Source organism: Triticum aestivum, chromosome 2A (genome assembly GCF_018294505.1).
Source record: "Triticum aestivum cultivar Chinese Spring chromosome 2A, IWGSC CS RefSeq v2.1, whole genome shotgun sequence".
Classification (NCBI taxonomy): Eukaryota; Viridiplantae; Streptophyta; class Magnoliopsida; order Poales; family Poaceae; genus Triticum; species Triticum aestivum.
Genome location: NC_057797.1, coordinates 752,450,339 through 752,472,439, shown reverse-complemented (window position 1 = coordinate 752,472,439; position 22,101 = coordinate 752,450,339). Strand labels below are relative to the sequence as shown.

The window sequence follows — 22,101 nt, the reverse complement described above, 5'->3', positions numbered from 1 at the left end:
TTGGGGCTCCATGATCACCTTGTCACCGGCATGACACCATGATCTCCATCATTGTGTCTCCATGAAGTTGCTCGCCAACTATTACTTCTACTACTATGGCTAACGTGTTTAGCAATAAAGTAAACTAATTTACATGGCGTTTCTCAATGACACGCAGGTCATACAAAAATATAAACAACTTCTATGGCTCCTGCTGGTTGTCATACTCATCGACATGCAAGTCGTGATTCCTATTACAATAGCATGAACAACTCATACATCACATATATATCATTCATCATTCATCACAACTTTGGCCATATCATATCACAAAGCACTTGCTGCAAAAACAAGTTAGACGTCCTCTAATTGTTGTTGCAAGTTTTACGTGGCTGAAGTAGGGTTCTAGCAAGAATGTTTTCTTACCTACGTGAAAGCCACAACGTGATTTGTCAACTTCTATTTACCCTTCATAAGGACCCTTTTCATCGAATCCGCTCCAACTAAAGTAGGAGACACAGACACCCGCCAGCCATCTTATGCAACTAGTGCATGTTAGTCGGTGGAACCGGTCTCACGTAAGCGTACGTGTAAGGTTGGTCCGGGCCGCTTCATCCCACAATACCATTGAAGCAAGATAAGACTAGTAACGGCAAGAAAGTTGACAACATCTACGCCCACAACAAATTGTGTTCTACTCGCGCAAGAAGAACTACGCATAGACCTAGCTCATGATGCCACTGTTGGGGAACGTTGCAGAAAACAAAAATTTTCCTACGATTTCACCAAGATCTATCTATGAGTTCATCTAGCAACGAGTAATCGGATGCATCTACATACCTTTGTAGATCGCGAGCGGAAGCGTTCAAAGAACAGGGATGAGGTAGTCGAACACGACGTGATCCAAATCACCTGAGATCCTAGCACTGAACGGACGGCACCTCCGCGTTCAACACACGTACGGTCAGCGTAACGTCTCCTTCTTCTTGATCCAGCAAGAGGGAAGGAGAGGTTGAGGGAGATGGCTCCAGCAGCAGCACGACGGCGTGGTGGTGATGGAGCTGCAGTACTCCGTCAGGGCTTCGCCAAGCGCTATGGAGGAGGAGGAGGTGTTGGAGAGGGAGAAGGAGGCAACCAAAGGCGTGGATCAAAAAGCCCTCCTTCCCCACTATATATAGGAGGGCCAAGGGGGGGGCGCCGGCCTAGGAGATCCAATCTCCTAGGGGGCGGCGGCCAAGGGAGGTTTCCCTCCCCCCCGAGGCACCTAGGGGGTGCCTTCCACTTGTGGGACTCCTCCCCTTTTGGAACCCTAGGCGCATGGGCCTCTTGGGGCTGGTGCCCTTGGCCCATGTAGGCCAAGGCGCACCCCCTACAGCCCATGTGGCCCCCCGGGGCAGGTGGCCCCACCCGGTGGGCCCTCGGGACCCTTCCGGTGGTCCCGGTACAATACCAATGACCCCGAAACTTGTCCCGATGGTCGAAATAGCACTTCCTATATATAATTCTTTACCTCCGGACCATTTCGGAACTCCTCGTGACGTCCGGGATCTCATCCAGGACTCCGAACAACATTCGGGTTACTGCATATACATATCCCTACAACCCTAGCGTCACCGAACCTTAAGTGTGTAGACCCTACGGGTTCAGGAGATATGTAGACATGACCGAGACGACTCTCCGGTCAATAACCAACAGCGGGATCTGGATACCCATGTTGGCTCCCACATACTCCACGATGACCTCATCGGATGAACCACGATGTCGAGGATTCAAGCAACCCCGTATACAATTCCCTTTGTCAATCGATATGTTACTTGCCCGAGATTCGATCGTCGGTATCCCAATACCTCATTCAATCTCGTTACCGGCAAGTCACTTTACTCGTACCGTAATGCATGATCCCGTGACCAGACACCTGGTCACTTTGAGCTCATTATGATGATGCATTATCGAGTGGGCCCAGTGATACCTCTCCGTCATACGGAGTGACAAATCCCAGTCTTGATCCGTGTCAACCCAACAGACACTTTCGGAGATACCCGTAGTATACCTTTATAGTCACCCAGTTACGTTGTGATGTTTGGCACACCCAAAGCACTCCTACGGTATCCGGGAGTTACACGATCTCATGGTCTAAGGAAAAGATACTTGACATTGGAAAACTCTAGCAAACGAACTATTCAATCTTATGCTATGTTTAGGATTGGGTCTTGTCCATCACATCATTCTCCTAATGATGTGATCTCGTTATCAATGACATCCAATGTCCATAGTCAGGAAACCATGACTATCCGTTGATCAACGAGCTAGTCAACTAGAGGCTTACTAGGGACATGTTGGTGTCTATTATTCACACATGTATTATGATTTCCGGATAACACAATTATAGCATGAATAAAGACAATTATCATGAACAAGGAAATATAATAATAATGCCTTTATTATTGCCTCTAGGGCATATTTCCTAATAATAATGCCTTTATTATTGCCTCTAGGGCATATTTCCTAATAATAATGCCTTTATTATTGCCTCTAGGGCATATTTCCATAGGAAATATGCCCTAGAGGCAATAATAAAGGCATTATTATTATATTTCCTTGTTCATGATAATTGTCTTTATTCATGCTATAATTGTGTTATCCGGAAATCGTAATACATGTGTGAATAATAGACACCAACATGTCCCTAGTAAGCCTCTAGTTGACTAGCTCGTTGATCAACGGATAGTCGTGGTTTCCTGACTATGGACATTGGATGTCATTGATAACGAGATCACATCATTAGGAGAATGATGTGATGGACAAGACCCAATCCTAAACATAGCACAAGATCGTATAGTTCGTTTGCTAGAGTTTTCCAACGTCAAGTATCCTTTCCTTAGACCATGAGATCATGTAACTCCCGGATACCGTAGGAGTGCTTTGGGTGTACCAAACGTCACAACATAACTGGGTGACCATAAAGGTATACTACGGGTATCTCCGAAAGTGTCTGTTGGGTTGACACGGATCAAGACTGGGATTTGTCACTCCGTATGACGGAGAGGTATCACTGGGCCCACTCGGTAATGCATCATCATTATGAGCTCAAAGTGACCAAGTGTCTGGTCACGGGATCATGCATTACGGTACGAGTAAAGTGACTTGCCTGTAACGAGATTGAACAAGGTATTGGGATACCGACGATCGAATCTCGGGCAAGTAACATACCGATTGACAAAGGGAATTGCATACGGGGTTGCTTGAATCCTCGACATCGTGGTTCATCCGAAGAGATCATCGTGGAGCATGTGGGAGCCAACATGGGTATCCAGATCCCGCTGTTGGTTATTGACCGGAGAGTCGTCTCGGTCATGTCTGCTTGTCTCCCGAACCCGTAGGGTCTACACACTTAAGGTTCGGTGATGCTAGGGTTGTGAAGATATGTATGTGCAGTAACCCGAATGTTGTTCGGAGTCCCGGATGAGATCCCGGACGTCACGAGGAGTTTCGGAATGGTCCGGAGGTAAAGAATTATATATAGGAAGTGCTATTTCGGCCATCGGGACAAGTTTCGGGGTCACCGGTATTGTACCGGGACCACCGGAAGGGTCCCGGGGTTCCACCGGGTGGGGCCACCCATCCCGGAGGGCCCCATGGGCCAAAGTGGGGAGGGGAACCAGCCCATAGTGGGCTGGTGCGCCCCCCTAGGCCCACCCCATGCGCCTAGGGTTGAAACCCTAGGGGTGGGGGGGCGCTCCACCTTGGCTTGGGGGCCACTCCGCCCTGGCCGCCGCCCCCCTAGGAGATCCAATCTCCTAGGGCCAGCGCCCCCCCCTAGGGGAGCCTATATATATGAGGGGAGGGAGGGGCAGCCGCACCCTGAGTCCTGGCGCCTCCCTCTCCCCTGCTACACCTCTCTCTCTCGTAGTATAAAGCGAAGCCCTGCTTCTGTGACGCCCTGCATCCACCACCATGCCGTCGTGCTGCTGGATCTTCATCAACCTCTCCTTCTCCCTTGCTGGATCAAGAAGGAGGAGACGTCACGCTGACCGTATGTGTGTTGAACACGGAGGTGCCGTCCGTTCGGTGCTAGGATCTCCGGTGATTTGGATCACGTCGTGTACGACTACCTCATCCCCGTTCTTTGAACGCTTCCACACGCGATCTACAAAGGTATGTAGATGCATCCGATCAGTCGTTGCTAGATGAACTCATAGATGGATCTTGGTGAAACCGTAGGAAATTTTTTGTTTTCTGCAACGTTCCCCAACAGTTTTGACATCCATTTGCTAAATTTCATAATCATAAAATGCGGCAATTGCTAACATGATTCGGACAGACTTAAGCATCGCTATGGGTGAGAAGGTCTCATTGTAGTCAATCCCTTGAACTTGCCAAAAACCTTTTGCGACAAGTCGATCTTTGTAGACAGTAACATTACCGTCAGCGTCAGTCTTCTTCTTGAAGATCCATTTATTCTCAATTGCTTGCCGATCATTGGGCAAGTCAACCAAAGTCCATACTTTGTTCTCATACATGGATCCCAACTCAGATTTCATGGCTTCAAGCCATTTTGCGGAATCTGGGCTCACCATCGCTTCTTCATATATAGTTCGTAGGTTCATCATGATCTAGTAGCATGATTTCCAAAACAGGATTACCGTACCACTCTGACGCGGATCTTACTCTGGTTGATCTACGAGGTTCAGTAGTATCTTCTTCTGAAGTTTCATGATCATTATCATTAGCTTCCTCACTAATTGGTGTAGGTGTCACAGAAACAGGTTTCTGTGATGTACTACTTTCCAATAAGGGAGCAGGTACTGTTACCTCGTCAAGTTCTACTTTCCTCCCACTCACTTCTTTCGAGAGAAACTTCTTCTCTAGAAAGTTTCCGAATTTAGCCACAAAAGTCTTGCCTTCGGATCTGCGATAGAAGGTGTATCCAATAGTTTCCTTTGGATATCCTATGAAGACACACTTCTTCGATTTGGGTTCGAGCTTATCAGGTTGAAGCTTTTTCACGTAAGCATCGCAGCCCCAAACTTTCAGAAATGACAACTTTGGTTTCTTGCCAAACCACAGTTCATAAGGCGTCGTCTCAACGGATTTTGATGGTGCCCTATTTAACGTGAATGCGGCCGTCTCTAGAGCATATCCCCAAAACGATAGCGGTAAATCAGTAAGAGACATCATAGATCGCACCATATCTAGTAAAGTACGATTACGATGTTCGGACACACCATTACGCTGTGGTGTTCCAGGTGGCGTGAGTTGCGAAACTACTCCACATTGTTTCAAATGTACACCAAACTCGTAACTCAAATATTCTCCTCCACAATCAGATCATAGGAATTTTATTTTCTTGTTATGATGATTTTCAACTTCACTCTGAAATTCTTTGAACCTTTCAAACGTTTCAGACTTATGTTTCATTAAGTAGATATACCCATATCTGCTTAAATCATCTGTGAAGGTGAGAAAATAACGATATCCGCCACGAGCCTCAATATTCATCGGACCACATACATCTGTATGTATGATTTCCAACAAATCTGTTGCTCTTTCCATAGTACCGGAGAACGGTGTTTTGGTCATCTTGCCCATGAGGCACGGTTCGCAAGTACCAAGTGATTCATAATCAAGTGGTTCCAAAAGTCCATCAATATGGAGTTTCTTCATGCGCTTTACACTGATATGACCTAAACGGCAGTGCCACAAATAAGTTGCACTCTCATTATCAACTCTGCATCTTTTCGCTTCAACATTATGAATATGTATGTTACTACTATCGAGATTCAATAAGAATAGACAACTCTTCAAGGGTGCATGACCATAAAAGATATTACTCATATAAATAGAACAACCATTATTCTCTGATTTAAATGAATAACCGTCTTGCATTAAACAAGATCCAGATATAATGTTCATGCTCAACGCTGGCACCAAATAACAATTATTTAGGTCTAATATTAATCCCGAAGGTAGATGTAGAGGTAGCATGCCGACTGCGATCACATCGACTTTGGAACCGTTTCCCACGCGCATCGTCACCTCGTCCTTAGACAATCTTCGCTTAATCCGTAGCCCCTGTTTCAAGTTGCAAATATTAGCAACAGAACCAGTATCAAATACCCAGGTGCTACTGCGAGCATTAGTAAGGTACACATCAATAACATGTATATCACATATACCTTTGTTCACTTTGCCATCCTTCTTATCCGCCAAATACTTGGGGCAGTTCCGCCTCCAGTGACCAGTCTGCTTGCAGTAGAAGCACTCAGTTTCAGGCTTAGGTCCAGACTTGGGTTTCTTCTCTTGAGCAGCAACTAGCTTGCCGTTCTTCTTGAAGTTCCCCTTCTTCTTTCCTTTGCCCTTTTTCTTGAAACTAGTGGTCTTGTTGACCATCAACACTTGATGCTCCTTCTTGATTTCTACCTCCGCAGCTTTCAGCATCGCGAAGAGCTCGGGAATAGTCTTGTTCATCCCTTGCATATTATAGTTCATCACGAAGCTCTTGTAGCTTGGTGGCAGTGATTGAAGAATTCTGTCAACGATGCAATCATCTGGAAGATTAACTCCCAATTGAATCAAGTGATTATTATACCCAGACATTTTGAGTATATGCTAACTGACAGAACTGTTCTCCTCCATCTTGCAGCTATAGGACTTATTGGAGACTTCATATCTCTCAATCCGGGCATTTGCTTGAAATATTAACTTCAACTCCTGGAACATCTCATATGCTCCATGACGTTCAAAACGTCGTTGAAGTCCCGATTCTAAGCCGTAAAGCATGGCACACTGAACTATCGAGTAGTCATCAGCTTTGCTCTGCCAGACGTTCATAACATCTGGTGTTGCTCCAGCAGCAGGCTTGGCACCCAGCGGTGCTTCCAGGACGTAATTCTTCTGTGCAGCAATGAGGATAATCCTCAAGTTACGGACCCAGTCCGTGTAATTGCTACCATCATCTTTCAACTTTGCTTTCTCAAGGAACGCATTAAAATTCAACGGAACAACAGCACGGGCCATCTATCTACAATCAAACATAAACAAGCAAGATACTATCAGGTACTAAGTTCATGATAAATTTAGGTTCAATTAATCATATTACTTAAGAACTCCCACTTAGATAGACATCCCTCTAATCCTCTAAGTGATTACGTGATCCAAATCAACTAAACCATGTCCGATCATCACGTGAGATGGAGTAGTTTCATTGGTGAACATCACTATGTTGATCATATCTACTATATAATTCATGCTCGACCTTTCGGTCTCCGTGTTCCAAGGCTATATCTGTATATGCTTGGCTCGTCAAGTATAACCTGAGTATTCTGCATGTGCAACTGTTTTGCACCCGTTGTATTTGAACGTAGAGCCTATCACACCCGATCATCATGTGGTGTCTCAACACAAAGAACTTTCGCAACTGTGCATACTCAGGGAGAACACTTCTTGATAATTAGTGAGAGATCATCTTATAATGCTACCGTCAATCAAAGCAAGATAAGATGCATAAAAGATAAACATCACATGCAATCAATATAAGTGATATGATATGGCCATCATCATCTTGTGCTTGTGATCTCCATCTTCAAAGCACCGTCGTGATCACCATCGTCACCGGCGCGACACCTTGATCTCCTACGTAGCATCGTTGTCGTCTCGCCAATCTTATGCTTCCACGACTATCGCTACCGCTTAGTGATAAAGTAAAGCATTACAGCGTGATTGCATTGCATACAATAAAGCGACAACCATATGGCTCCTGCCAGTTGCCGATAACTCGGTTACAAAATATGATCATCTCATACAATAAAATTCAGCATCATGTCTTGACCATATCACATCACAACATGCCCTGCAAAAACAAGTTAGACGTCCTCTACTTTGTTGTTGCAAGTTTTATGTGGCTGCTACGGGCTTAAGCAAGAACCAATCTTACTTACGCATCAAAACCACAACGATAGTTTGTCAAGTTGGTGCTGTTTTAACCTTAGCAAGGACCGGGCGTAGCCACACTCGGTTCAACTAAAGATGGAGAAACTGTCACCCGCAAGCCACCTATGTGCAAAGCACGCCGGGAGAACCGGTCTCGCGTAAGCGTACGCGTAATGTCGGTCTGGGCCGCTTCGTCCAACAATACCGCCGAACCAAAGTATGACATGCTGGTAAGCAGTATGACTTATATCGCCCACAACTTACTTGTGTTCTACTCGTGCATATAACATCAACACATAAAACCTAGGCTCGGATGCCACTGATGGGGAACGTAGTAATTTCAAAAAAATTCCTACGCACACGCAAGATCATGGTGATGCATAGCAACGAGAGGGGAGAGTGTGATCTACGTACCCTTGTAGACCGACAGCGGAAGCGTTAGCACAACGAGGTTGATGTAGTCGTACGTCTTCATGGCCCGACCGATCAAGCACCGAAACTACGACACCTCCGAGTTTTAGCACACGTTCAGCTCGATGACGATCCCCGGACTCCGATCCAGCAAAGTGTCGGGGAAGAGTTCCGTCAGCACGACGGTGTGGTGACGATCTTGATGTACTATCGTCGCAGGGCTTCGCCTAAGCACCGCTACAATATTATCGAGGATTATGGTGGAAGGGGGCACCGCACACGGCTAAGAATATGATCACGTGGATCAACTTGTGTGTCTAGGGGTGCCCCCTACCTCCGTATATAAAGGATCAAAGGAGGGGTGCGGCCGGCCATGAGGAGGGCACGCCAGGAGGAGTCCTACTCCCACCGGGAGTAGGATTCCCCCCTTTCCTAGTTGGAATAGGATTCAGGAAGGGGGAAAGAGGAGAGAGAAGGAAGGGGGGGCGCCGCCCCCCTCTCCTTGTCATATTCGTACTAGGGGGGAGGGGCGCGCGGCCCAGCCCTGGCCACCTCTCCTCTCATCCACTATAGCCCATTAAGGCCCATATACCTCCCGGGGGGTTCCGGTGACCTCCCGGTACTCCGGTAAAATCCCGATTTCACCCGGAACACTTCCGATATCCAAATATAGGCTTCCAATATATCAATCTTTATGTCTCGACCATTTCGAGACTCCTCGTCATGTCCATGATCACATCCGGGACTCGGAATAAACTTCGGTACATCAAAAAGCATAAACTTATAATATAACTGTCATCGAAACCTTAAGCGTGCGGACCCTACGGGTTTGAGAACAATGTAGACATGACCGAGACACGTCTCCGGTCAATAACCAATAGAGGAACCTGGATGCTCATATTGGCTCCTACATATTCTACGAAGATCTTTATCGGTCAGACCGCATAACAACATACTTTGTTCCCTTTGTCATCGGTATGTTACTTGCCCGAGATTCGATCGTCGGTATCTCAATACCTAGTTCAATCTCGTTACCGGCAAGTCTCTTTACTCGTTCCGTAATACATCATCTCGCAACTAACTCATTAGTTGCAATGCTTGCAAGGCTTATGTGATGTGCATTACCGAGAGGGCCCAGAGATACCTCTCCGACAATCGGAGTGACAAATCCTAATCTCGAAATACGCCAACCCAACATTTACCTTTGGAGACACCTGTAGAGCTCCTTTATAATCACCCAGTTACGTTGTGACGTTTGGTAGCACACAAAGTGTTCCTCTGGTAAACGGGAGTTGCATAATCTCATAGTCATAGGAACATGTATAAGTCATGAAGAAAGCAATAGCAACATACTAAACGATCGGGTGCTAAGCTAATGGAATGGGTCATGTCAATCACATCATTCTCCTAATGACGTGATCCCATTAATCAAATGACAACACATGTCTATGGTTGGAAACATAATCATCTTTGATTAATGAGCTAGTCAAGTAGAGGCATACTAGTGACGTTTGGTTTGTCTATGTATTCACACAAGTATTATGTTTCCGGATAATACAATTCTAGCATGAATAATAAACATTTATCATGATATAAGGAAATAAAATAATAACATTATTATTGCCTCTAGGGCATATGTCCTTCAAAGACGTCGCAGGGCAAAGCCCGTGCGGCCGACGGCGGCGGCGAGGCTTCTTCTTGCGGCTCCCCTGGGTCCGTGGGCGATGTTCTCAGCGGGATCCGGCGGTGCTCCAGGTGCGTGTGTGCCTCGCGTCAGCCGCATGGCGGCGGAGCTCGGCAAGTGGTGGTGGGGCGCGACTACTGTGCTCCATGTGTGGCCATGCCAGACGTGGCCGGCGGGATGGGCGTTGGCCAGGCTGACTGCGTGTGGCATGCCTGATGCGCGCATACTCTGTCCTTTGGCGGCGCTCTGGAATGGCAGATGGGTCATCGACATTGCTCCGGTGGCCTTGCCTATTCTCGCCGGCGCACTGGACAAGACGCCTTAGTTCATGGTGGTTGATGCGAAGGGGAGGGTGTGAGGGGAGTTGGGGAAACCCTATCTCGGCTTGGTGCCAGGAGTGGTGACGACGACGCTTCAGGGCGTCGTAATCCTTGTTGAAGGCGTCGGTACATTGCTCACTTCCTCCCCTCGTGGTCTTTACTCCGAGGAAATCCTTGCTCCCTTCGTGGGACGGACGATGACGACGATGTCTTCGTCGTTGACCTTCTTGGAGGCACTTGTCTAGGAGTTGACTTGATCGCCAGGGCCAAGGAAGCTTGTTCAGCGTTGCTCTGGAGTGAGATCTATGGACGGCGACTTGATGCAGAGGGCATGGATGTGCAACAGTGGCTGTGGATTTATGGCTAGGCCGGCAGTCTCTGGTTGTGAGACATCGGTGGCCACAATCCCATCTGCAGACGACAACATCTGCCTGCCGCGTCATGGTATGGCGGTTCCGCTCGGGCGCATAGGCGAAGGCGTGGTTCTGCGCTGCTTGGTGCTTGCTGAGGCGGGGCCGGAATCTTGGATCTTCAAATCCGACGACAATGAAAATTTTGTTTTGCTGCCTGGTTCTACCGCCATGGACAAGAACGGTGAAGCATGAGGACGATGTGAGACTGTTGGAGCATCCCCATTTGGAATTTGACGGTGTCGGTGACTATCCTCCCTTGATCTCCGTTGCAAAGTGCGACGACGGTCTTCGTTGTTCGGAGTTTGTGGGCGGCGAGTGGCTCTTGTCGCGGCTTGACTGTCTACTTGTGCGGGCATGATTTTCACTTGCGTGGCACCTCCTGTCAAGGCCGTGCTATGCATGTAGTTGCTTGGGTCGTGGAAAGTGGTGGCGACATCACAACTGATGTCAACGGATGGTTGGTACGAATATGGTTGCTGTTGTAGATTGTTGATCATTATTTTGATCGCTTTGGAGTTTTTCTTTTTGCTGCAATAAGGCATAGCTTCGGTCATGTTTGACTTTGCAAGTTGTCGGTGTGATTTGTTTGTGTGTGTGTTGGTGTTGGCTGTGTGCATCCTACCTATGGAGAGGCCGGGTGTGTACTCACTATGATTGTATCACTTGATGCTCCATTTTGAGCTAATAAAATCCACCATTTGTCGAAAGGAAAAAAAACAACAAAGTGATGCAAGACTTAAACTATGATAAGCTACAGTTGGTTCAACAAAAAAAACTATGGAACACAAGCTGAAAGAAAGAGTTATCTGGGCAACAGTTGATGCAATGGTCTAAGTAGAAATCACAAGGAAGTAAAGGAACTTTACGACATCATAAATACCAATTCCACAGCAGGATCAATCCCTGAAGACATCTGAACGATATTCTCTCACAGATAAAGTATGTTGCCGATCGCCTGAGTAAATTGTAAAAAACCATCACAATTGGGGACTCTAATTCAAAAAACCGCTACCATTCGTTTTTTTTCAAAAAACCACCAACATTATGGTGACAATTTTCAAAAAAACGCTGATCACTGAATTAGAGACGTTTGACAAAAAAACTGACAGCTGGGTCCCACGTGCAAGTGATGACATGGCAAGGAAAATTGACGCCGTCCGCATGGACTGTTAATTTGACATGGATCCACTTGTCAGCATCTCCTATCTCTCTAAATCCCTTTCTCTGGCATTCCACCGAGCAGTTCGTGAGCTTGCCGGAGAGCTCGTTGCCGACGGCATCTAGACCAAGGAGGCCTGTTCAGGAGACCAGCGGACGACGGCAAGCGGAGGAAGCAGGGGGTGGCTGGCACAGCCGGCGAAGTGGCTGGTCGTGGCCGAGCCGGGCGGCGCTGTCCGGCAGGACGCTGTTGGCGCGCGTGGAGCTGTGCACAGCTGCGTCCATCACCATCCCCCGTCGATGCCAGGCGCTGCTTCCAGTCATGCCCATCGGAGTGGCGCCGTGCTGGATCTCCTCATGCCTAGGAGCTACCCCACGACGCCGACGAGGTCACGAGCTGAAGGTGCTGGATCCGGTGGGTGGCATGCCCGTTAGCACAGGGGTGGCGACGGTCGTGGAGCGACGGGGAAGATTGCTCCCTGGGTGGCGCAAGGGGCCGGCGCCGCTTGGATCCGTCGCCGGGCGGTGCATGGAAGCCGGCGGTGCTCGAATCCGTCGCCGGGATGTGGAAATTGGCGGCGGTCATGGAGCGATGGGGGAGTTGCGGCGCGGGAGATTGCTCCCTGGGCGGCGCGCCGCCAGGCCGCGGCGGCTGGTCGTCGACGGCGCAGCTCCATGTGGCTGCGCGGGTACGTCTCCGACGACCCCCGCCGGCGGTGGGATGTTGGGCGGCATCGGGTGGGGAGAGATGCGTGAGGTGGGGGTGGGCTGGTTATGTTAGTAACGTCGTTATCTTAGTCCTGGCAACGTGGCATCTGACTGTGGGACCCAGCGGTCAGTTTTTTTGTCAAATGTCTCTAATTCAATGATCAGTGTTTTTTGAAAACTGTCACCACAATGTTGGTGGTTTTTTGAAAAAAAATCGAATGGTGGCGGTTTTCCGAATTAGGGTCCTCAATTGTGGTGGTTTTTTGCAATTTACTCCGATCGCCTTGATGATACAACTTTACAATCAAAGGACACTCTATAGAAAACAAACAAGTATTATTGGGGATTGGACGATAATTGGAAGGCATTTCTGCTTTGCCCAATGACAGTCCACCAAGCACACCCATCATGAAGAGGTGCTTACTTAGATGATAAGGTCATTTTTCACGTGAATGGCACAAACAGCGATGACTACCTGATCTAAATGATTGCATATCTTAGTTGCCATAAGCTGGGTGATCAAAGTTATCTATATGATGTATCTCTGTCTATGTAGCTTTGCTTACCATGAACTGATCTCATGCTTTTCTTTTATCATATGAATCTACAATCAATGTAATATGTAACACTATCTATGAACATCATATCTAAATATATATTTCCCGATGCTTCAAGATTTAAGGATTTTTTGACCGATCTCAAAATATTCCAACTTGCATGCTTTCAAAGCTTGGTTTGCTCTCGCCCTTTGCACCATTGGCGCAACGGGTCATCTAGTTGAAATAACAAGCCTGACTCCTGAGGGTCATATGAGTTTCCCCCTTTTTGTGATGAAGAAAGTGTAACTCTAATCTGGAATGTTTGGATATCTGTCACACATTACATATTTATCAGCATCCAAGTTTGTGGCAAAGTACTTGGTTAGTTGCCTCTGGGAACAACTCATCTCGGCGTTTATGGATTCATGCAACAAGAAGGCGTGACCAAGGAGTGCAACACAAACCAGATATAAAATAGTCTGTTTAATAATTGTGAGATGGTTGATGCACTGCTTTTGCCCTCTGTTGTTGATAGTTACTATTATGTTCACTCTTAAAACCCCAACTAAGCTGTGATCTCTCTCTTCATAATGTTACTGAAAGCTAGGTTGCTCTAGATTAAATGCTTGCATTTTTTAAATTTCCTGGTTACTTTCAATTATGCCTCTCTCAACAGTAGTGCTAATTTTTTCTGTGAAGCGTTAAGTGGGTTGTTTTCATCTAAAATCTAGTTGCCTCCGCTAGTGCACTTTAGTTAGTAATCTGATGTTATGTGCTAAGCATGTTTCGAAGATGACAAACATTGACTGTAAAAATACATTGCAGTGCATAGGTCTCTCCGCTAAGCAATATTTACCTTTATTCTTATTGTATTGACTGACGGACTTATCATGAACAGAGCGTGAAGGATCAGCGCTTTACTGCCATTGGAATTCTCATCTCAAACATTTGTCATGGTACATTCTAGGGTGTTGTGCGATTACCTTGAAGAATTTCTTTAGATAAAAAGTTGTGCAATTTGGATGCCTCCAATGGATGCACGCATTACACATATTCTGTATGGTCATGATCAGTCAGCCAGTCAATACCAGTACGCTTAAAAGTAGCTCCTTTGGTTGAAACACAATGCTTGTCTCTGAAACCAAATAAATACTGCATTCTTTTTTTGGCTTTCTGTTGTGGAGATCGCAGGAGTTGATTATTTTCTTAGTCTTGTGACCTGGAAGGGGTAGACAATATCTTCTCAACAATGGAGAAGACTAGCTGCGCTCTCAACTCTCAGTTGCAAAAAAACATGTGGACAGGGTGTTATTGGAGAAAGGTGAAGTAATCAGGGCCGGAGGCTATCTTTCTAAAATTGATGAGAAGAATTCAGTACTATTTGAAGCTTCAGTCATTGAGTTTGCAGTTGCTGACCTCTCTCTTCCAAAGGAAAGAGACATTGCAGAAAATACCGGATATTCGTTTATGAGCCCAGGCTCAGCTGATCCTGAAATCACCACCATTCACTTGCATGGGGATGCGTGAAGCAGTGCTGTATTTTACTCTGTATAGCAGATGTATGGACGGAAAATGAAGCCTGCCTGTGGGTGCATTAAATGCGGCCACAGCATAAGGGAGAGACGGAACAACTAACTGGAGAACGGCTCAGGCATTATTCTGTGCCAGGCTGATTCCAGAACGGCAGGCACTATCTACTGTTCTCTGCTTGCTTCCCCTGCAAATTAATCAATGTAAAATGTCAGCCCCAAATTTATGAACAGTTGTATGTTCAATTGAATGTCCTGCCTCAAAGAGCAATTAAGCATTTTTTTCAGTACGCACGAAGTTAACTTCAGTCTGCTATTCCGTAACAAGTAGAGAGGAGAAGAAATATGCAAACCTCAGGTAAGCCTATTACCTAAGATGAATTTCTACTACCCCGTTTGTCCTTCCTCTTGCATGGAGCACATCCTCCTGCAAAATATTTTGAAATGTCAAAAATGGAAGTACCGCTGACATAACAGTGCCTCTCTCATTCTTACGAAGCCTTTGATCCCAAACAAGTTGGGGTAGGCTAGATATGAAACCCTTTCACGAGGACTTCCCAGGAGGTCACCCATCCTAGTACTACTCTCGCCCAAATGGGTTTCATACCCAAAAGACTGGCTAGTTTTTACGTTGGCTCGCCAAGCCTATCACAACCCTTAGATATGAAACTCTTTCACAAGGACTTCCCAGGAGGTCACCCATCCTAGTACTACTCTCGCTCAAATCGGTTTCATACCTATGGGACTGGCTAGTTTTTACGTTGGCTCGCCAAGCCTATCACAACCCTCCTCCTTTACCCGGGCTTGGGACCGGCTATGCCTAGAAGACATAGGCGGAGTTGCTGACATAACAGTGCACAACAACAAATTATCCATGATTTCATATGCAGACTCTAGAGCATCTACAGTTAACAGAAATATGAAGAAACCCACATATAATGGAAATTAAACATGTAACTTTCAGTTTCTATACACTTAGATAACCTCAAACTCAGATGAAGGTTTCAGTACACTGACAGCGAGCATCAGAGATATGTTGCTGCAGCGCATTACATGAGAAAACCACTAAATACATCTTCGGTGATGCAATTATCTCAAAGAGACTGTAGGACGCGAAAAGGAAATGCTCTATTCCAGTGGATTCTTTCCAATCAACAACTATCTAACAAACAGATATACATGCATGTTACATATAGTTGCTTCTCAGTATAGCATGAAACTTGCAAATCAGCTGATCTGCAGGTAACAAATTTGAAGTCCATTTTCTTAGTACACAATCAACATCCGCAAACGATCTCCCGCGCTGATTTGGTCCTCTCGGCATTCAGCCTGTTCTTTCCATACCTAACTCCCAAGCCGATCTCGCACGAATACAAGGTGTAGAAATCATATCCATCGCCAAGTGAGTCGAAACTAATTCCTAGTTCTGGTGTAATAACACTTTGTGTTGGCTCCTCCGAGTATTTGCGAATCGACTTCTCTTGTGCACTCATCCTAGAGGGGCACGGCATCCTGTCGGGTGGTGCACTGCCGAGACGCAACCTGAATTTTTCAAGCAAACCATTACTTTTCATTAGGTTCAACTGCAAAGTATGACTGTTCAAAGTAATTGCCGGACTAGGAGAACTAACAAGTTATCTGCACTTCTGCAGGAACAAGTTCCCATGGGCAGTGAACTTGATTTAAATCTCTCTAGGGAGAAGGAAAACTACAATACGAAGATATAGACCATACTACAACAGTCTAACATCCAGCCATCTACAACAAAATGCAGAGAAATTGGGTATGCATCCAGCGCATACCTTTTTGTCCAATCGGGCGCCTTGGGGTTGAACCTGTCGGACGACTGGGAAGACCGAGCATGCCTCACGCCACCGGCGCATGCCACCCTGCGACTCCTCCGGCCGGCGACACCCAACTTGTTGCCCTTATCTAGATCCCGCGTTTGACTCCTCCAGCACAATAGCGCTGGCTTCTCCCGTCCGCAGCACAGCGAGAGGGACCGGATCTGGGTGTTCTAGGCTGTCGGCGAACTCCTCCCGGAGTGGGAACCTATAACGCACCGCCGGTCGTGGTGTCAGCCCCCAGTTTAGAAACAAATCTCTGCAACCACTAGACCTAAATCGAGGAATGATGCACTTACCTGTCATGGCATCCAGCAAAAACAAAGACCAGCATCCACCATTAGTTCGTCGCCGGCGGGAAGCAGCGGCCGCCGCAGCTGAAAACCGGATTTTGGGAGGCTCCTTGGGCGGTGCGGGGATGGGAGTGGGCTGTGTTGGCGACGGCCGACGTGGTTTATAGAAACCTTTTTTTTTAGTTCGACATTCAGCGGCTCAGCATAAAACGAGGCGTTCTAGTCCACGGACCAGGACCCCGCGCCTGACGGAACGCACTATTCCATAATCCCTCCATTCCACAATGTAGTGTTTCCTCTATCCTCGTGCTTTAACTTTGACCATAAGTTTAACTACCAAAACCGATTACGGTGGGAGTAAAAATTATATCAATGAATTCGTATTCGAAAGAAGTTTTCAATTATATAATTTTTTCTGCTGTCGCAGTTGGTCTCGTTGGTTAAATTTATGGTCAAAGTTGGACCTTGGAAAACACGGACGCACTATATTTTGGAATGGAGGGAGTACAGTATACAGGCGTACGTCCTTTTTTCCAGCGCTTCCTGTCAAGTTGTCAGACCGGATTACTCGAATCCCAAACGAAGAACGAATGCCAGCGATTTCGGGCTCAGCTGGGCTCGAGCACCGAATCGCCGCTTTCCAGAAAATACAGTCTTTTTTCCTCTACTAGACGTTTAAGGATGCTGTAATAATCTGTGCCGGGCATGAGGTTCTCTGGACGGTTTCATTTGAATGAAACCGGAAGCATATAATTCGAAGAAAGAAAACAAAATCATGTGTGTGTGCTATCGGGACAAGAACCAACTCGAAGCAATGATCTTCCAAAAGAATCCGAAGTGGACATACTGGTTTGGGGCGCACTGTGAACGTTTTTTTCTGGAGCAGGGCAATATGAACTCGAATTTGGGAAGCTTCAAGCTTTCATCATCATCGTTTGTCCCAAACTCCCAAGTCCCAACACATATTTACAATCAGGAGGAGACTAGTTGATCGGCCGAGTCAACTAATTCTGGCCAAGATTCAATGAGCATAACTAATTTTATTTTATTTTAAAAAGTATCATTTCTTTCTATAGATTGTCACCCATGTGAAATCATTTAATCTATACACTACGGGGAAATGTTATATGCAGAGTGTCGGGCTCTTTGCCGAGTGATTTTTCACGAGGTTCTTGAGAAACATGGCTTTTGCTGAGTATCTCATACAAAACACTTGGCAAAACAAGGGTACTCGGCAATAGAAACTTTGCAAGTACTCACTCGGCAAATGTAGGGACTTTGCCAAGTGTTTTGTAACACTCGGGAAAATAGGTCTTTGCCAAGTTTTTTTTTACAAGACACTCGGTAAACAAATAAAAGTAATAAAATGCATATGTTTATTTAGATTTAGAAGACCAAATTTCATCCATTGGCCTCGAAATTTATTTATCTTTGTTGTTCTTTGTACTACCATGATTGATTACAACTAGATCAAAAGTTTCTCCCTAAAAAAAGAATCAAACAACATTATACTGAAATAGTGCATTACTAGACGGCAAATAACACAGAAAAGGAGGCCCACAATAGGATCCTACAACATGTAGGGATCGAGATTATACTCTCTTTTCTATATTAAAAGGGTAGGCTTGTGATTGTCCGGATCCATCCCTCAATCATGCAATTCAAAGAGAACTTGACCATCTCCGTATGTGACACATACGCACATACATACGAGCTACGTGTAGAGGTACATAGCCTATCCGTCCGCCGGGCACCCAAACCTATGTTCTCGCTTGGCACATTTTTTCTTTTCTTTTTTTAACCTTCAAATGATATGTGCATGACATAGGATTCAACCTATTAGTTTACCTCCAACCATTGTACCTAGTTACTTCTTTTATTCTTCTTGTTGTGCATCTTCTGAGTCCAGTTTTCTTCTTCTTTGATTTTGGTTGGCCTTTTTTTCCCCAGTTTTATTCCTTTTTAATTTTCTTTATTTCTTCTTCCTTTTCTCTATTATTGTCATTTGCTTAAATTCGTGATCATTTCCTTAAAATTATGACTTATTTTCAAATCCGTGAACCTATTTTTTGAATCCATGATTTTTTTCCAAATGAATGAATGTTTATCAATTTCGCAAACTTTTATCAAATTCATGAACTTTTTCGTCAAATTCATAAAAAAATTCAAATCGATGGAAAAAAATTCAATTTTGCAAACTTTTTTCAAATCGTCAACTTTTTGTTAAATTCGTGGACTTTTTTTTTTTGCAAGTGCATGGAATTGACGCCCCTGCGGCACGGGCGCTAGTCGCTACATGGTGGCAGAAATTTGCCGGGTTGCAACTCACCCGAGAAGAAAATGTGATGCATCCCTCTGATCCGATCTTCGGGGCGCCCTGGGGATCAAGAAATAGCATTGATAAGAGTGCAGCTCACCTGATGGGTGTGAGCATTACTCGGAAAGACTCATCAGAAAATCATCAAGTGCCATTGTACCCCAAGCACACGCCCCCGCCGCCGCCAGACTCGTCAGCCGCGTACGAGGCCGCTCACCGGCGGGCAAGTCCACCGGTCCCGCCTCCTGCGTTCACTTCCTCGGCAGCGGCGCTGGTTGCTGCGCGCGCGCCGAGCGTCGCAGGTGACACCAATCGATCGCGGTGCGCCTCTTCAGCGGACGCACGCACATCCCGCGTCGAGCTCGGCTGGAATCGGCCAGAAATGCCAGCCGCCCGCCTGTCCTCCATCTCCACCTCCTCCTTCAGGGCTCCTTCACGAGCCCCCCTCGCCGCCTTGGCTGCCGCCACGGAGCGTGTCCGCGCGGGAACGCTGAGCCAGGAGGACGCGCACCACCTGTTCGACCAATTGCTTGGCCAAGCCGCCGCCGTCCCGGAACGCGGGCTCAACAACTTTCTTGCCGCACTCGCCCGTGCTCCACCCTCAGCTGCCTGCCGCGATGGCCCCGGCCTTGCCATCGCCCTCTTCAACCGCATGTCCCGAGGCGCTGGTGCACGGGTGGCGTCGCCCACGCTCTGTACCTATTCCATCCTCATGGACTGCTGCTGCCGCGTAGGCCGCCCGGACTTGGTGCTTGCCTTCTTCGGTCGCCTCCTCAGGTTGGGGCTGCGCTTGGATATCATCTCCTCCAGCAATCTCCTCAAGGGGCTCTGCCAGGCCAAGCGTTCAAATGAGGCTTTGGACATGCTGCTCCACCGGATGCCCGAACTGGACTGTGTGCCTGATGTCTTCTCGTACAGCATAGTAATCAACGGCTGTTTTAAACAAGGTGAAGTAGACAAAGCGTGCAATCTCTTCCATCAGATGCCCCAACTGGGAGTTCAACCTAATGTGGTGATCTACAACTCAGTTATCGACGCACTAAGCAAATCCGGAGCAATGGACAAGGCAGAAGTGGTCCTTCGGCAAATGGTTGATCAAGGAATTGAACCCAATATCAAGACATATAACTGTCTGATCCATGGATATTCTACTTTTGGTCAGTGGAAGGAGGCACTTAGGGTATTCAAAGAAATGGCAAGTCTTGGTGTTGTACCAGACGTTGTCACGTTGACCTCATTAATCGATTCCCTTTGCAAGCACAGAAGGACAAAGGAAGCTAGAGAAATTTTTGACTCTATGGCTGCAAAGGGCCTGAAACCTAATATCGTCTCCTACTCTACTATGCTTAATGGGTATGTCAAAGAAGGATCCTTCGAGGATATGACTGATCTCTTCAATTCGATGGTACGGAATGGTGTTGTACCAAACCACCATATTTTCAACATACTGATCAATGCATATGCTAAACGTGGACTGATGGATGAGGCTATGCACATGTTCGAAGTAATGAGGCAACAAGGAGTAAACCCAGATGTAGTTGACTATCTAGTAATAATGGATTCACTTTGTAAAATGGGTAGGATGGATGCTGCTGTGGACAAATTTAATCAGATGGTCAATCAAGGAGTTTCACCTAACAAAGCTGTTTACCAATGCCTGGTTCTGGGTTCTTGCTCTCATGGTCATTTTGTGAAAGCCAAGGATTTGATCTCTGAAGCAATTAATAGAGGTCTGTTTTCTAACAGTGTGTTCTTCTATCCTGTAATAAACGACCTATGCAAAGAAGGAAAGGTAAACGAGGCACAGGATATGTTTGACTTCATTCTAGGTATTGGTCGGCGGCCTGATGTGATTATGTACAATTCACTGATGGATGGATATTGCCTTGTTGGCAAGGTGGAGGAAGCACTAAGAGTACTTGATGCTATGAAGTCTGCTGGCCTCCAACCTACTGCTGTTACGTATGCTATACTTCTTAATGGCTACTGTAAAATTGGCAGGATCGCCGATGGATTGAGTCTTTTCAGGGAAATGTCACTCAGCGGGGTTAAACCCACGACTTTTATCAACAACAACAACAACAACAAAGCCTTTAGTCCCAAACAAGTTGGGGTAGGCTAGAGGTGAAACCCATAAGATCTCGCAACCAACTCATGGCTCTGGCACATGGATAGCAAGCTTCCACGCACCCCTGTCCATAGCTAGCTCTTTGTCGATACTCCAATCCTTCAGGTCTCTCTTAACGGACTCCTCCCATGTCAAAATCGGTCGACCCCGCCCTCTCTTGACATTCTCCGCACGCTTTAGCCGTCCGCTATGCACTGGAGCTTCTGGAGGCCTGCGCTGAATATGCCCAAACCATCTCAAACGATGTTGGACAAGCTTCTCCTCAATTGGTGCTACCCCAACTCTATCTCGTATATCATCATTCCGGACTCGATCCTTCCTCGTGTGGCCACACATCCATCTCAACATACGCATCTCCGCCACACCTAACTGTTGAACATGTCGCCTTTTAGTCGGCCAACACTCCGCGCCATACAACATTGCGGGTCGAACCGCCGTCCTGTAGAACTTGCCTTTTAGCTTTTGTGGCACTCTCTTGTCACAGAGAATGCCAGAAGCTTGGCGCCACTTCATCCATCCGGCTTTGATTCGATGGTTCACATCTTCATCAATACCCCCATCCTCCTGCAACATTGACCCCAAATACCGAAAGGTGTCCTTCCGAGGTACCACCTGGCCATCAAGGCTAACCTCCTCCTCCTCACAGCTAGTAGTACTGAAACCGCACATCATGTACTCTGTTTTAGTTCTACTAAGCCTAAACCCTTTCGATTCCAAGGTTTGTCTCCATAACTCTAACTTCCTATTTACCCCCGTCCGACTATCGTCAACTAGCACCACATCATCCGCAAAGAGCATACACCATGGGATATCTCCTTGTATACCCCTTGTGACCTCATCCATCACCAA

The 22,101-nt window shown here is 46.6% G+C and overlaps 1 protein-coding gene and 1 long non-coding RNA gene across 3 annotated transcripts; one reads left to right on the top strand and one right to left on the bottom strand.

Annotated features, from left to right (window-relative positions):
* Window positions 1–14,242: 14,242 nt before the first annotated feature.
* LOC123190890 (uncharacterized) lies at window positions 14,243–16,980 on the bottom strand. Of its 2 annotated transcripts, XR_006496605.1 has the most exons (5): window positions 16,814–16,980; window positions 16,473–16,722; window positions 16,015–16,212; window positions 15,042–15,097; window positions 14,243–14,858 (listed from the first exon to the last, which is right to left on the bottom strand). It is a non-coding gene; the product is annotated as an uncharacterized lncRNA (long non-coding RNA). The 2 variants fall into 2 exon arrangements; XR_006496604.1 differs by lacking the exons at window positions 14,243–14,858; window positions 15,042–15,097 and having other exon boundaries at window positions 15,593–16,212.
* Window positions 16,981–19,227: 2,247 nt separating this feature from the next.
* Window positions 19,228–21,311, top strand: LOC123191990 (protein Rf1, mitochondrial). Its single transcript, XM_044604494.1, has one exon. The coding sequence runs from the start codon at window positions 19,228–19,230 to the stop codon at window positions 21,244–21,246; it is 2,019 nt and encodes a 672-aa protein (XP_044460429.1). The 3' UTR covers window positions 21,247–21,311.
* Window positions 21,312–22,101: the final 790 nt, after the last annotated feature.

Bases quoted from the DNA above. Each gene is read 5' to 3' on its own strand.
- LOC123191990 (XM_044604494.1), top strand. From the start codon at position 19,228: ATGGGTGTGAGCATTACTCGGAAAGACTCATCAGAAAATCATCAAGTG.